Source organism: Manduca sexta, unplaced genomic scaffold (assembly GCF_014839805.1).
Source record: "Manduca sexta isolate Smith_Timp_Sample1 unplaced genomic scaffold, JHU_Msex_v1.0 HiC_scaffold_114, whole genome shotgun sequence".
NCBI classification, from domain to species: Eukaryota; Metazoa; Arthropoda; class Insecta; order Lepidoptera; family Sphingidae; genus Manduca; species Manduca sexta.
This window is the reverse complement of record NW_023591975.1, coordinates 1-16,671: the sequence shown is the minus strand read 5'-3', so window position 1 is coordinate 16,671 and position 16,671 is coordinate 1. Positions and strand designations below refer to the sequence as shown.

Sequence of the window (16,671 nt, the reverse complement as noted above, 5' to 3'; positions counted from 1 at the left end):
CTCAACAACATTTAAGAGCCCCTACTACCCCTACTACCTACCTGCCAACCTGAGCTAGCTACTTTGGTTTAGCTTATGCCTTGTATTCTTTATGAATTTTATCCCTAATTTAAAATATCCATAGTTATAATATAAATAACTTTAAGTGTTATTTAGAATTATCCTTATGAATTATTTTAACGTATCATAAGTGCTACTGTTCACCTACGTGATAAATAAATTATATAATTATATTTATTTATTTTATCCCAGAAAAACTTTTTCACGCAAACGGAGCTGCAAGCTAGTTTAGGATAAAAGTTGCAAATCTGTTTTTACTTTTTAAAGTGACAATATTTTGCTCATAATAGAAACTAAAGACTCAAAATAATGTCGATTAACAATACATAGCATGGTAGACTGTCGGAAGAATTAAGCAAACTTATCATAATATATACCAGATTACCGCGGATTCCACTCGTCTCGTCAAAATTAGATACCATATACAATGAATCAAAAAAATCATGTTTAACTTGGAAGGAACCAAGAATATTATGTAGCCAGTGTAACTACTGGACATAATAAGACTTAACATCTCATGTCAAGAGCTGGCGAGCAGTGGAATACCAAGCAATACTTTGTAATTCAAGGTGTTGGATGGGTTTTATACTGTTTACGGGCGGTCTTGATTTATGGACGTATCGCTTACATCAGGCGAACGGCAAGCACGTCTTGTCATTCAAAGCAATAAAAAAAAATTAAAATATATTAAAACTTCTTGGTCCATTTTCACACCAATAAGGCACATCGAGGGTATCAAAGATTGCTATTACTGTTCATTTCTACCATTCAAAGACCAAGTCAACAAACCGGAAGTAAAGATAATATTGCCACATCCCGCCATAACGGCGCCATCTCCCCTGCTTATTGAATTCCCGTATTCCTGTAACTGGAATATCTCCCTTAATCAGGTACTGTTTGCATCTCTGTTTACGTTTCCCCGTTATTGAATATGAGATGCATTTTAAGTGATGATTTCTTAAATTTACGTGAGTTACGAAACAATTGTTGCGACTTTGATTTTACTCACGTATCGAAGACTTATTGGCTTTGTATTCTGCAAATTAATGTGTTTTTAAAAGTAAGTGCATACAATATTTATTTTAAATTCTTGATGATGCAATATAACCAGAAATTAGCAACTAAAAATCGAGAAAACATCATTACATGAGATTATTTCTCTATTTCGAAGTAGGTGTGAAGCCAACATGCATTCCACCATGTGAGACGGTACTCAGAGCCCCTCATTAGTAAAAGGACCGTGCCGAGAGGAACTATTTTAACAAGCATTGGTTGTTGGTGTAATCATATATGTTTAAAAACTCATTACTTGCTGTATTAAATGTCAACACTTTTGCAATATTCGATTTTGGCCATGATTTGAAGATGCGTTGTTATATTTTTTATTCGTTTCCAAAGAGGAGTCATTAAGGCCTCATTATTGTGAAATACCATTGGAATTGTCCGAAAAAGTTACTAAAGTTCACTTGTTCATCTTTGATTTAATACAGTGTTGCATAATCAGACATTTTATTTTTTGGTATGAATTTACTATACACTTATACCTTAAGATTCATTATTTGTTTTGAGATTATCTGACTTACCTTCTGTGAGCTAGATTTATATGGGACATATTAACGCCAAGCCCTAAACCTTGACAAAATTGGGAATATCAAAATTATGTTTCCTTACAAAGAGAATTATTTCATATTAATAATGTAATAGTAAAATATTAAGTTTCGTATGACAATCATCAAAAACGTTATACAATTCCAAAACAACCCTAGTTGTTTATCTCAAGAGAGCGTCGGGCATTAGTCGCATCCCGGTTCTGTGGGAGCTGCTTGTGCGGTGCTCTCCCGTTGTCTGCGCGCCTGGTACTGAGTGCGGTGAATGTGTAGTGAAAAATGACTGAATTTCAAATGTGAGTGTTTGGTTTTAATTTTTATAGGTGATGTTCAGTTTTATGAGATATTTTCTGAAGTTAATGAACTGAAAAATACTTCATTGATAAGCTACCATGTTATACCTATGAGCTGTATATATAGGCCTACATTGTAATTTGATTTTAATATTTATAGAAACATTGAAGGGAGAAAAGGCGCCTAACTTTATTAACTTGAATAACAAAGTAAACTTTTTTAAAAAAAATTATGTTTAAAATTCAAACAGCCAGTAAGTATAAATGGGCGTAAACTGACATCAAAATTAGATTTTAATAAAATGGTGCAACTTCCTTTGCGAAATGCTAACAATAATTATTAATGTTTAGTACAAAGGAAAAATGGATCTTATTATTGTAACTACCAGAGCAAAATACCATATTTCCTAGATCACGACAATACAATCTTAAATTATATTGACGTTTAAAATCCATATGAAAAAGCTAACCCTTATATAAACGTTTTTATCTAAGGACAATAGTAACAAGCTGTTTCTCAGTAGGGCCGTTGTGATTGGTTATTATTGTTGTATTTCAATATTAGCCAATCACAACGGCTTTCTACACTGTGAAGACTGCCATGCCGTCAGCACTGAGAAACAGACTTGTTATCACAGCCTTACTCGGTCGTTGATAAAAATAATAAGGTAAAATAATACCATAACAATAGCAACAAATCATCCCGCTTATACTCCCAGACCTAGTCTGAGATACAACCATTTCAGCTTGTTCGTTTAGCAGTTCCTTACATTATTCACACTGCATTACAAATTGCTAGTTGTAATAAAAAACAAGCCTGTTGCCATACGGATTACTAATCATTGCAATCTCACGTAATACTCGAATCAAAATATAATTAACACTTTTAAATACCTAAGGATCAAATCTGATATCGGAATTTAATAATTTAACGCAGAGTTGAGAGGATCCTTATACAGTGCGATTGCTTTATGTTGGCCAACTTAAAACTAACACGACAAACGCCTCTATATCTGTCGTCACTCGTTACTCCCTAGAAACAATACTATTATCGCCACTCGAAACTTCAAAGCGGCCAACTTTAGGTGCTCTTCACTGTATTGTTCAATCTAATATTAGTATGTTTCAATATCAATTTGAAAGTTTTCATAGATGTTTTTATGTTTATTATTTCATAAACACTGAGATTGAATTAACTTTAAATGTAGATTTGAAACGATGTCCTGGAAGAATATCAACAAAAGACTTTTCAACATTTCGAAATATAAGACCGTTAGTTTGTCTGATAATGCCAAATGTATTCATGTCTTGGAATGAAACGTCTCTTATGATGCCCATTGCAATGTTGGTTGAGAATGTTTGTGAATGTCTGATCACATATTATGGTCTTATAAAGTTATATTCGTTCAAGTTAAAAGAATTTTTGAAACCCAATCCCCCCTAAACTGTACACTTAACCAATCATCAAGATCGTTTTAAGTTAATAAACCAAGTTAAGTGACCTTTAATTTCATTAATCCATACAATTGTTCCCGATGTCAGCGTTTATTATCGCATAACATTATGTTTATCTCATATTACTAACACTTGTGTTATGTTTTCCTGGTACTTCCATTATGAAGTCATACTTTTTTGTAATTGTTATTATTATCACTGCATTCGTAACCATTGTATTATTATTTGTATGTTCGGAATCCACGTTGTTCAACATTAAAATATTAATTTTACGGTTCCAAATACACAATATTATATATTTTTTAGGCATTTTATATAGGTACATATGTATACAGGCGAAGTTAAGGCCATAGGTAGTTCTCTCGCAGATGTTGCAGAGATTAACATTATGGGTGCATCACAGATACTTCTAAAATAATATTAAAATAATATTTGATATATTAAGTAGCTCGAGATTTACAATTTTGCCTGTCATACGCCACTATTGCGCAATAAAACGGTATTTACTTATTTGTTTAGAGCGTTTTCATATTAAATAGATTTTGAAATCACATAAAAAGACAGTATATTTTTAATAATCATAAAAAAAAATAAAACGTATTCATAAAATGCCCATATCAGCACAATTCTTTTGAACTTCAATAAAAATACCAATTAAACTACTATAGAAATTGTAATGTGTCGAGTGGGGATCTAAATTACTGAAACGCAATGCCAAAGGCCAATCTGGTAAAGGATCAGATAAGCGACGATGATTCGTTCATAAAAGAACTGACCTTGATTGTTCAAATCTCTTGAATGAACAAGATATGGAATTGAATGAACTTAATTCCTCATATGAAATAAAGTTCTAAGTTCCTATTGGTCGGTTCTTAATCATTTACTTTAGTGTTATGATAGTATACTCGGAGACTTTTATAATTTAAAGTCTGAAATAAAATAATTTTATAGGTATTTTTACTTAATAATTGAGAAGCTTATTCTGATTTTCAATATTAAATATTTTAAAGGATCCTTCAAGGTAAATACGATAATAAATACCTAAATGTTTTTATGGGTATAGTTAATACTTTTTATTAGTTCCATTACTAAAAGTGAAACATAATTGAAGACGATACTAGACCCGTTGTTAGCAAACACTTATCAGATAGAATCACGACTGTGCACCGGAACTGGGTACGTTGTTCCCAATTGTACGTCGTTGGCGTGTGCTACTATTGTGTGGTTGTACTCTTTGATATTTATGATCGCCTGGTACTTTTTACTATTTAAATAACCAATTTTGTCGGTCTTGTATTTACCGGAGTACTTCTATCACCCAAATTTCAATCATAGAAAAAAGGGCAGGGGAATGAAGAGAGGTCTGGTCTCGGATTCTCATTCGATAAATATTGTTATTTCTTAGACTTTTCGTGATACATACCGTTAATAGAGAATGGACTGTGCTGTATGCAGCTTTAAAGTAAAAATTGGCTCCAAAGATTGTGAGATGAAGAGTGTGTGCGGCCAGAAGTCATCTTATACTTAAATACTGATTGTCCCAACCAGGCCTGCAGGAGCTGATGAGTTCTACATAAGCGCCATTGTTCCCAAGCACAAAAGCAAGATTGACTGCATTCGCTTCTCTCTACAATGGTCAATTTCGTGACAGTATTTCTCAGTCCCTAACACATTATCTAGCATTCAATTCCTTAATGGATTATAATTGTTGAATTAACTTTTGTTATTACCAAACGGACGGGCATGTTATACTCATTAAACCAATTAATCTTCCGTTGTGCCACGTTTGCTGCATTGTGGCCCAAATAGCGCATGCGTGTTTGCTTCGTTTTAATTGTCTGTTAACTGTGTAATTTATTAGAGTTCACTTTTAGGGTTCCTTTTAGACAAGCATACTGAAATCTAAACCATTAGAACATTGAAAGGGTATCGAAATGTAATAGTAGCGAAATATTTACGGAGACCGGCTTAGGTTTAAGATAGAGCGATGTCGATGAGAAAGTGCTTTCCTGTAATTAAATTTTAAATGTGGATTTTTCTGGGATACAACATATCTCAAAAATATTAGGATGGATGGATGCCAGAATATATGTTATATCCACCCGGATTGCGACTACCGTACACAAGGTGTTAAAACCGGCCATAATACGTAAATGCGTTGCGTTCCAGCATCAGCCATTATATATCCTGTTCTAACAGGCCGGCATAATTGTATCGACTGTCGAGGGGTAATCATCTCGTCAGTCGACATTCTATGGACCCTACTCCACTTATCATCAGGTACAGTGGGGCCACTTTGCCGTGCCCTATAATAAATATTATATATGTATAATTATATCCCAGAAAAACGGACATTTAAAATGGCCGAAGCCAGAAACAGGTATTTATGTGCCAAAATTTTACCCAATTACAGCGAAATGCATCATCACAAACTTGAAAATGTATAGTATAAGGATTATGACAAATAATAACATGATTAAATTTATGGGATGCGGAACCCTTAGTGTATTTTCGACTTACAGTTGTTCGATATAAACAAACCTTCCTATTCTCAGAAAAACGTATTGCTGCGATCAAAAGTACCTTATATGTTAATTCAATATATTTTATAAACTAATCTTCCAAACACATCACAATTCAGTTGACGTATAAATGGAGAAACGGTGAAAGAAAACATCATGAGGAAACATTCATACCTGAAAATTCTCCATAAGAATTTCGAAGGTTTGTGAAGTCTAACCCGTACTAGGCCAGCCAGGTGAACTAAAGCCTTAACCCTCCCAGTAGAGGAGGGCCGTGTTCAGCAATGGGCAGTATATAATAATACAAAATACAGGGCTGATATCACTCACTCGAACTTCATGATACTATGAGCTCATTCTGCGTAGATCGGACCGGCAACAGCTGAAATTGTTAAAATATTGTATAATATTAAAATGAAGGTAGATATTCTAACTTTGACTTTTCAGACGACGAACATCTCAGTCCGCCGCGTGACCATGAAGGCTGCATAGTCTTCGAAACGGGAGAAAATAAAAATAAAAAAACGCGATAACATCCGAAAAATTATTTACACAGTCAAATTAATAACAGAAGGCAATGGAACAGTGAGTGTGTTTGTCAGTCAAAAATAAAATTATCATAAACAAATTTTTAATACTAGATAAATTTCGAAAATGAATATATATATGAATGGCTCAACCTCTTCACAAACTTTCACAGTTATGATATAAATGAAATTTTCATACCACAATATTAACTGCGCAATTTGCGTATCTAAATAGACCACATCCTTTGACAACGGAGTTGTTAGCACAACATTAACTAATTTTCTAGCAACTATAGTTTTTATAGTATCAAAAATTATGAAACTTTTGCTATTCGCATGGAAGTGCTCATAGAGGTCATAGTGTGATAGTTGGAGCTTGAAATATTATGGTTGGTTTAGGTTTGGTCTCATCTCCAGGAGTCGATAATGTTTATTATGTAATTTATAAGTGTAGAGTCATAATGCTATGTTACGTTTACGCGAATATTAGACATTGAAATAAAACTATTTTTCGAATTTTATCGGGATTTAGTATAATATTATTATTATCTCCCGACGTTGCGAAGCTTTGCAGCCGTCATACTCACGAGGGACTGCGGTGTTGGTCGAAAATTAAAAGAATATCAACATACATTTTCTTATTGAACAAAATTTTTAATTTCTCGCGATCCGTTCTACACAGAATGAGCTAACAATGTCTTGAATAGACATTATGTACAAAGTCGAAGTCAAAGTAAATTTCATTGTGGATTCATGATAGTTTGAACATTCCCAGAGATCAGAGAGTCAGATTCTTAGTCTCTGTAGGCGTATTGTTGCCGAGAAACCCTAGGCAAAGAACTATAAATCCTTCGAGATCGCATCAGCGTAATTTTTGACAAATGCTAATGTGCATAGATTTGAATGTAGTCATTTATAATAGAGCGACGGAAACAGCTCGTTGGGCAGGAGGGGTCCATCAGAACTAGTTACGATAAATGGGGCCTGACAAAATATTATAGATGTTCGGGGTTACATCTGATTGATAAATATAAACAACTAGGTGTTGCTTGCGGCTTTGCCCATGTGGAGTCTTTCTCCTACAAAAGTCGCTAAATTACTGGAGCGATTAATGCCATCTGTACGCTGCCTTTGCTATCCACTTAAAACGTAGACTAAAAAATCTGCCTTCAAAACATCATTTGCAATACATCTGCAGATTTTATATTGAATTGTCGCAATTGCCAATATCATCGTACAATGAAAAATAATTTAAGCGATAATGGTATCAATAGGACTGACGACTCAGAGGTCGATGCCAGCGTAGATTATGGTGAGGCAATCAGTGCATCCTGCCTCCCAATTGCTGGCTGAGGATCGTAAACACTTAGCATTTGAAAGCTATATTATGAGGTTATGCCACCCACATACGTCCGTGAGTCTTGGATTTAGTTTGTATCCTGATAAATAGTGAGGGATCTTCCTTTTGACTGGTTGTTAGCAAGTCACGCAGATTTCCAATGAGATTTATGCCTTAAAAGTTTCGTAGAGTCGAGCTCGAAAGCTAGTGATAAAGAAATCAAGCCGAAATTAGGTATTTTTTACGATTTGATACAAGTTGCAGCGCAAGTCTACCTAAAGCAATTATGTCCTTGTGTTCTCAACACTCAGTGAGATCAATATTACACTACATACTTTAAAATTGATATTTTTTGTCTAAAATATTATAAAAGCATTTAATATTTTTTTATCATTATCAAAAATGTTATGTAAATTACCCTTATTTTATTGGAAATGAGATTTATCAGTATCGTGTTCGGACATTGGCGTCAAATCCGCTGTGACATTGCGTGGCTTTTTTAAAGTATCTACAAAGTATTATGCTACTATTACGTAGATATTCTAGCTAACTGAACTCATTTATCTTCTTTATATTACTCCTATCGCGAAATTCATAAAACATCATCACATTATTAATCTGTGTAGGTGTGGTAAATTGTGAGGACCCACGTAAAATTCATAAACCAATTTAAAAAGTTTAAAAGCAATTTTGATCCTGAGATGTCGAGCATTTGATTGTTTGTCTATCCTTTGCCCTATTCCAATAAGGTTTTCCCGTAAACTAATGGCATTTGCTTCATTGCCCGACACTAACGGTTATGACAATTAACACAACCGTCCCTCTTCGTTCCCCTATGCCGATCGAGTTAGTTGACCCCACAAGGATGCTGTCTATTGGTACGTTTAGGACCGGCAGCTGAGAACTTAATTCATTGTTTGTTGGTGTATCAACGTTATGACAATGAGTTGCGAGAAAAAATGTGAATGAATTTTTGACTGAATATTTACATATTTATATTGATATTATTTGTACTAAATATTTAATTCTTTCAAGGTGCAAATAGCATGAGAAAAACAAAAATGACTTACAAAAGTGATTTGAAACGATACGGACCGGAGTGAACAGTGCTGCGCCGAAAACGATGGTGTTAGTGAATTTGAAGAGTGTGTGGACAAAATGGTGGTTTGCGATTGTCGTAGTGATGGCCGCGATGGTGATGCAGGTGACCACACTAAACGGACCCAACGTGTGCATGGTCAAACAAAAGTAAGTGGTATTATGTAATCTAATTAGGGTATTTTCAAAACAACTATTTTGTAATGAACTTAACAGACTTAAAACCATTTATGTGTATTTTTGTCACATATGGGATAGTGTTATATAGAACAATTGAAATCAGGTCAGTCGTAAAAACTAAGCCCAATTGTTTCTGCGACATGCTACATCCGTGTGCCTATTTATGCCTACGAAGAGTAGTGCCAGCGCCATTGTGATCTGGAATAAATGATGTTGTAACCAGTCTAATTTACAATGATTTTTTATGTTTACGCGAAGGTTAGAAATTTAAATTTGACTTTGTATTTTGGAACAGCCATTAATACCTCAGTATAACAAATGCATACTGCCATTCTTTGTAATTCAATCTTCAAGTTGATGTTACTTTTCGTGTAATGGGGTTTAAATTTATGCTGGCATAATGCCTGTTCTTCTAGTTCTGAGTTCCTAGCATCTGTTACAGGTACAACATAACAAAGAGAGTGAAGTACCGCGCGCCGATGTCCGTCCGTACTTACGAATGGTGCTTCTCCATGCCACCACGATGCTCCAAGTGGAACACCGAGATGAGGGACCTTACTCGACTTGAGGTATGGTTGAAAGTCCGTTATCCAAAAGAGACAATTTTTCTAATATTATTAATGCTGATTTTGAGTATCTTTGGAAGTTTGAATGTTTGTAGAAATAAATGCGAGAATGCCCGAACAAATTAAGCATACAGATAGATCAAGCCCTGGATTAATATGTAGAATAATTATCATCCATGAACAAGCACATAGAAGGATTATAACACTAGGATAGGTCTTTCACCCAGGTAAAGTCGCAAGCTTTACCCTAGTTACACATAATGATCATTCTAACTGTTAAATAAACAATCCTTGAGAAAACTAGACCGTTTGTAAAAGGGCTGTCAACGACGTTAATTAAACTGCATTCTTAGAAATCGGTTTAATTTATTGACTTATGCTCTTCGACTATTTGCATAAAGCTTCGCCTGTCAAAGTATCCTCTAAGTATTTTAAATGGCTTTATAATATTAAATAGTATCATAAAGAATCTTGCTAAATTTTTAGGACCTATATCCTCACCAGTAGAGATCGCCAAACTCTCTTGTAGTTAGGCTTCTTTGCTATTTTATTTAAATGTCTTTTAGAATATAAGTAACTCTTATTTGTAATAACAATTATTATAATTTATCTTAACCTCTCATAACTGCTATATTCGCTTACGTAACTTACAAATTATTTTATTTTAATTTATAGTCTGAGTAACTAAGACTTAAATAGTCTTTGCAGTAGTGCGGCCCGGCAAAGCTGTAGTGCACCAATTTATAAAAGACTGATAATTATAATTATTTATTACATTAAACTGCATTTCAGACCGAAGAACGGACAGCAGAAGTGGCGGTGTGCTGTCCAGGATACAAAATGAGGGACGTTTCCTGTGTTCCCATATGTCCCAATGGGAAGACTGGACCCAGATGTTCGAAGGTAAGTCCAAGATTTACATTGGTATTGCTGTCTCCAACCCTTTTTGCCGGTCGCATTCAAATTCCAATTCCAAGCGCTCACGTTTGGCAATCAAAACGACCTGTTCATTAACAAAGTAATAATGAAAATAAAAAAACATCGCCATGTTGCGGTGACATATGCAACTAATTAATTGGACTGATAACATTAATTTTAAAACTAAAAATAATGGAGCCTCCAAAACAAGATTACTATTTTTCTGCTCGAGTTAGAATAAATATTTTAAATATTCTGTCCACCTCCTTGGTGGCTTAATACAATAATGATCTAATAAAAGTCATAAGAGGTTGCTGGGTGCGAGCTGCTTCCAATAAGTTGATCTGGAATTTTTTGGGGAAGGCCCATGTTCAGCATCAGACATCCTGCAACTGATCATAATGATTTCAATCATAATCATAATATCTTTTAACAGTCACTTCACATTACCAGTGATCCTTACAGCATCTTGAATCGTAAGAATATCTGTGTCTCTACATGAATTAATATTTTACCTACAATCTTCTGGCGATGTTATGTGCTTTCTCTATTGTTTATTCGATTTAAAGTTCTATCTTCCTACAAATTTACTTGAATTTACTCAGATCAAGCAATCCATTCCTTTTCCCTTCATTCCATGCATGTTCATCTTGCATTTCCCTATATTGCCAAGCAATAATATTGTTCCTGCAATATCTTTTTTCAGACTGTCCACAAAACAGATGGGGACCTAATTGTGTGAACGAATGTCCACGATGCCAGCATGGGGAATGTTCCCCGGTCACAGGCGAGTGCCACTGCCAACGCGGATGGCAAGGTGAGAGGTGGGTGGCCACTTTATATTAATGTTATTACAATTAGTTTACGTAAAATAATAAATAACTGAATTCTTACTGTAACTTATTTTTAAGTATTTGATTAATTTTATCGAATTCCTTTAATATTATTCCTTATTTAAAGAAGATAGACGTTGACGTATTCGTAATAACGCTGTTATTAACATGTTTCAGTTGTGAGCTCCGCGTAACTACTACGACGACAACAACAGCTGCTACTCCAGAAGCACCACTAATAACCTATACCAGCACTAAAACTTCTTCCATGCCTACACCTTCCACAACCACTGTTAGTGCTACAACTGAAACTAAAACCACTGCTAAAGCTACTGCCATATTGCCCGCTTTTACATCTACAACAGCAACCACATCGGTAGCAATTACTACTATAGCTCCTACTATCGCTTCTACAAAAATAACTTCTCCTATGACTAGCGAAAAGACTACCGAAGTCGTTCAAACTACCACTGAAAGCCATAAAACAATATTTCAAACAACAACTGAATCACACAAACAACCTGTATTGGTATCGATTACGAAAGCCATTGAGCCAGTCGTAACAGAGAGCCTACAGACAACTCCAGTTTATAATAAAACTGAAATCATACTACAACAACAACCTACTGCACCAAGTATAGAAGTCAAAATGATACCTACTGTCGCATCTAAAAATATTATAAAAGACAAAAACGTATGCCTCTACAAATTTTAATATAAATGGGACAAACGAAGAAACTGCAACCACACCGACTATAACTCGTGAAAAGATGACGACACCACATGTGACAACACCTTTTACCATTATACCATTAACTGGACCTAAACCCACTGAAAAACATGCAGTCACAACTGTTTCTACAACATCTACAACCATAAAGTTAAGTCCAACTACTGAACTGACTGCAGTTAATAGTGAAACAACTAAACCAACAACAGTTACAACGTCCAAGGAAACAACAGTTATAGCCTTAATAGTTAAAGAAACAAAAACAAAACAAAAAGAAACCAGATACCACGTTGAAGGTTTCAACCACGACCAAATTTAAACCAAAAAATTTGGATCAAACCAGCACAAAAGGTGAACCAATAGAGGCGAAAAAGATAACCTATGATGTTTTAAAACATAGAGTTGCCACTAACAAAGATTTCACAACAAATACTACACCAAAGACCATAATAGTATCTATAATACCAACATCAGTGTCTTACGCAACTTTCAAAAAAATTGCTTTGACAACCGCATCATTTATAGCGCAAAAAACTAACACAACGATGAAGTCCTACAATAAATCGACGGAAGGATTTACTAAACCAATGTCAACGTATATCTATACAACGCCGGCTACAGTAAAAACAATGGCAACTACAACAATTAGAAATACAAAGCTAGACGAGATCTTAGTAAAAGACATACCCTCTCAAGAAGCAACCTTAAAGGATTCATCTTCAAAAGAAATTAACAAAACTAATAGCATGATTGAGAAAGATTACGTTAAAAATCTAACTCTTCGGCTGTCTCTTCATTTAACACTATACAGACGACTGATAAAAACTTTATTAACCAATGCAATTGTTAGCACTACTCCGGTGACAATAAAATCGAATCCTGTACATAAGCATATAACAGATCGAAAAAACATAACTAAAATCGCAACAAAACAAACAACTAAAGTGGTGGTTGAAAAAAAATCTAACCATACTAAAATGCTAACAAATTACAAAGTAACCACAGAAGATCCTACGGATGAAGAAACGTTTCATATTTTGACAGAACCGGAGCATATCACTGCTGTGATGGGGGAGAAAGAGGCTGGGAGGACCTCCATCGATCTCATATCGGTGATAAGCATCGCTGGTGGGGTAATGATGGCCGTGATAACAGTGGCTGTAGTGATAGTCATGATAGAGAGGTGCAGGAGGCCGCGATATGAAGATGTTAGAAAGATAAATGATATTCGAATGCAAGTCATGATAGACGGCAGCGACGCACCGCCTCCTTATGTTCGAAGTATATTCCATACTCCTTTGCCTGGTATGTTATTTTTTAATTCATATATTTTATTATACCTATATTATATTGGCAATAGCTAGTAATACAAACAGAAGAAGAACTACCCAGAACATTGAAATAAAAGCACTGCAAAACAATTATAACTCCGCTCGCCTATTTGAGACATAAATAAATTAAATTAATACTCAGTGCTCGCTGCAAAATTTCAAGTACATGCTCATTAACTTAGTTAGTCAAAGCATCGTGCTAATTACGCGAAGGTCATGAGTTCATTCCCTCATGAGGCATACAATTATTCCGATTCCATTACAATTTGCTACCTTTTATTAGCGGCTCCATCCGCGTGAATGAAAGTCTCACGGAAACCATATTTTTGTGGATAAACATTATGTTTACCTTTAGTTTCTAAATAGACGGACGAAAAATATAATTTTGGGTTCAGGATTCAAGTACTTACCGTCCAAAAATTATACATTTTCGAAAACCTATTATATTAACGAAATAAAAAGTATTATATTATTTTGCTTGTGTCTATATTATGTCTACTGATTTCAGAACCGCCTATGTCAGAAAAATGTCATTATCAGCCAATATCGACATTGGACAGAAATCTCAAACAATTTATGAGGCCCGTCGTCGTACAAACTATTTCACCTATTATGCTGGAAAACTTCAGAGGTAAATTTTAATTTATTATAAAATGTAGGTAAACAAATGTGATTTCTATAAGCTGTTTAATACATCTAGCACCTTTTATACGACTGATTTACCTGATCTATTTTTATATTTATTCTCTTAAATCATCATTATACCTTTGCTTCTTATTCTAAAGATTTTGAACTAATTTGCAGGCATTTTGGAATGTCACTATGATCATTTGCCACGGCGGAGTCACGATTTTGTACCAATGGAAGCTCGTTGTTCTTTAACGCCATCTATGAGCGATTGTGGCGAACTACATCATATACAGCGCACCATTCGAGACTCTACATTAGAATCATTGAAATGCGAGGCGAAGCTTGATGTTATTGATACAACAACCTCGGAGCCACTATACGCTGAAATACCGTGCTGGCGGCCGCCTTCGGAACATGCCATAGAGATCTTAACCCTAAACGGTGAAGCCGTGACGGAATTATGACCGCGACACTAGTAAATCCGTCTTAGTTTTAAGTTATACCGATAGATGGCGTTGTAGTAAATTGTATTTGTGTTAATGTACCAAAGAATTTATTGTGTGAAATTTTAATGTATTTTATTATAAGAAATTGAATACATACAGTTTAAATTACACTATTCTTTTTTTACTGAATGACAACAGGAGCAAGCCGCTTGCCGGTGAAAAGGATATAGTGCTGTCGCAAGTGATAATACCTATATTATACAATAGCAACAACATCAAGTACTTATTTTAAAAGTGTGTGGTACTTTTTTATACGAGCAGCGCAAAGTGTACTGCTCTCATCACCTTGAGATATAGGACATAAATTCTCATAATGCGCCGCTGTAAGTCTTTTTAAATTTGAAGGAATAGTGTTTTCACTCTGTTTCTTGGTAAAACTAGTTAAATTGTATCCACCCAGTCGGATCCTCGAAAGCAAGGAGATTTTTCTTATAGAGAGTATACAAGCTGGCTTTATACATTAGTTTATATTTTACTTACATTTTATCTAAACATCGAGATAAATGTGCAATTAACATTAAATGAAATTCCGAAACCAGCCAATGTTATAAGTACACATATGTCATTCCCCACTAATGAAACAAAAAATTATTCCGCACACATTCTTGGCGCGTGTCGTGAAAGAGATGTATAAAAAAGACAGCTAGTAATTACGCATAATGAATGCAAGCTTCCCAATTAGGACGATTTCAACTCTACAAATTGCGCATTGTAATGACATATCCACCTCTCTATTAACACGTTGAGTGCGAAACCAGGTCTAAAACATCTTGTGCATTTCTTGTTAACAGTGCGACAAAGAAAATATTGATTTATGGCCAGGTGTAAAACGCCTTGTGCCACAGGAATGGAAAATATCTATAGAAAAATCCGTGTCGTTTCGAAAGTGTTCATAAACATAAACTTATAAACTTTTTGCAAAGCTATGCTTGGTTGAAACACAAATTTACTTGAACAGCTGTAAGTCAAAACCCTCCATTTTGCCTCTTAATAAGGTTTAAATTAGAAAACCGGTTGACAGCTATTGAAGCAATTCTTAACCAACTCTTAACGCTAAAACAAGTTTATAAGTAGGTCTGATAATAATTAGACGTCATTTATACAGCACAAATTATTGATGTAACACATTTACAATCTGTTTGTATATGAGTACCTACCAAAATATCTGTTAAAATGTGTGATATATTAAATAAAAATAAATATATTAATATTTGATGTAATTACATAACCGCTCTACCGTTCAATTACAAAAGAAAACGTGAACAAACAGAATGCAAGTTTCGTGGAATCTATAAACATTGATAACTTATCAGGGTTAGAGAGCATGGGTACTCGTATCTCATTATTTACTTGTTTAATCATATAATAACGAATACATTTAGTAATTGGAGAAAGACGTATAAAATCACAGTAAAATAAAAATTAATGAAAATAAAATGCTTTAATACGTAGGCGAACATAGTTGCATTTATGATGAGTGGTACATGAGAATATTTAATTATTACTTAAAGTTGTTTATATAAAAAGACATTTGATATTGGACATAAAGTTAATGAAAACTAGTAGTAGTGAACAGTAATCCCTAATTACATATGGGGGTAATCATCATCAGCCGGATGTCCATTGCTGAACATGGGCCTACCACGAAGATTTCCAGATCGACTTATTGGAAGCGGCCCGCATCCAGCGACCTTCTGCGATTTTTATAAGGTGTATAGACGTCCGACGCAAATGACGTCATAGGGGTAAAACAAGTATCTATTTTATTGAAATTAAACTAATTTTCGGATTCTATCGCGGTTTCAGTATTTTTATTTTCTCCCGACGTTTCGAAGACTGCAGCCTTCATGGTCACGGGGGACTGAGTTATTGTTCATCCGTAAAGTCAAATTTACAATATCTACCTACATTTTACAATCATACAACTTTTTAAATTTTTAGCTGTTGGTAACGTCGGGAGAAAATAAAAATACTAAAACCGCGATAGAATCCAAAAATTAGTTTAATTTCAATGTCTAACATTCGCGTAAACATAATAAATCAGCATCTATTTTATGAAATATATTTTTTGTGAAT

At 34.6% G+C, this 16,671-nt stretch overlaps 1 protein-coding gene and 1 long non-coding RNA gene across 2 annotated transcripts; both read left to right on the top strand.

The window, feature by feature from the left end:
• The first annotated feature begins 1,880 nt into the window (after positions 1 to 1,880).
• LOC115446298 lies at positions 1,881 to 14,705 on the top strand. The gene is made up of 10 exons (XM_037445058.1): positions 1,881 to 1,963; positions 8,839 to 9,051; positions 9,524 to 9,650; positions 10,440 to 10,550; positions 11,002 to 11,041; positions 11,272 to 11,389; positions 11,576 to 11,690; positions 12,425 to 13,433; positions 13,968 to 14,090; positions 14,264 to 14,705. Exons 2-10 carry the CDS (start codon positions 8,927 to 8,929, stop codon positions 14,551 to 14,553), a joined length of 2,058 nt encoding a protein of 685 aa, XP_037300955.1. The 5' UTR covers positions 1,881 to 1,963; positions 8,839 to 8,926; the 3' UTR covers positions 14,554 to 14,705.
• Positions 11,251 to 12,092, top strand: LOC119191167. The gene is made up of 2 exons (XR_005113386.1): positions 11,251 to 11,389; positions 11,576 to 12,092. It is a non-coding gene; the product is annotated as an uncharacterized LOC119191167 (long non-coding RNA).
• Positions 14,706 to 16,671: the final 1,966 nt, after the last annotated feature.

Coding starts and splice junctions, on each gene's coding strand:
- LOC115446298 (XM_037445058.1), top strand. CDS start 8,927: ATGGTGTTAGTGAATTTGAAGAGTGTGTGGACAAAATGGTGGTTTGCG. Junction 11,691..12,424: donor CTACACCTTCCACAACCACT/GTTAGTGCTACA, acceptor ACCACGTTGAAG/GTTTCAACCACGACCAAATT. Junction 13,434..13,967: donor ATTCCATACTCCTTTGCCTG/GTATGTTATTTT, acceptor TACTGATTTCAG/AACCGCCTATGTCAGAAAAA.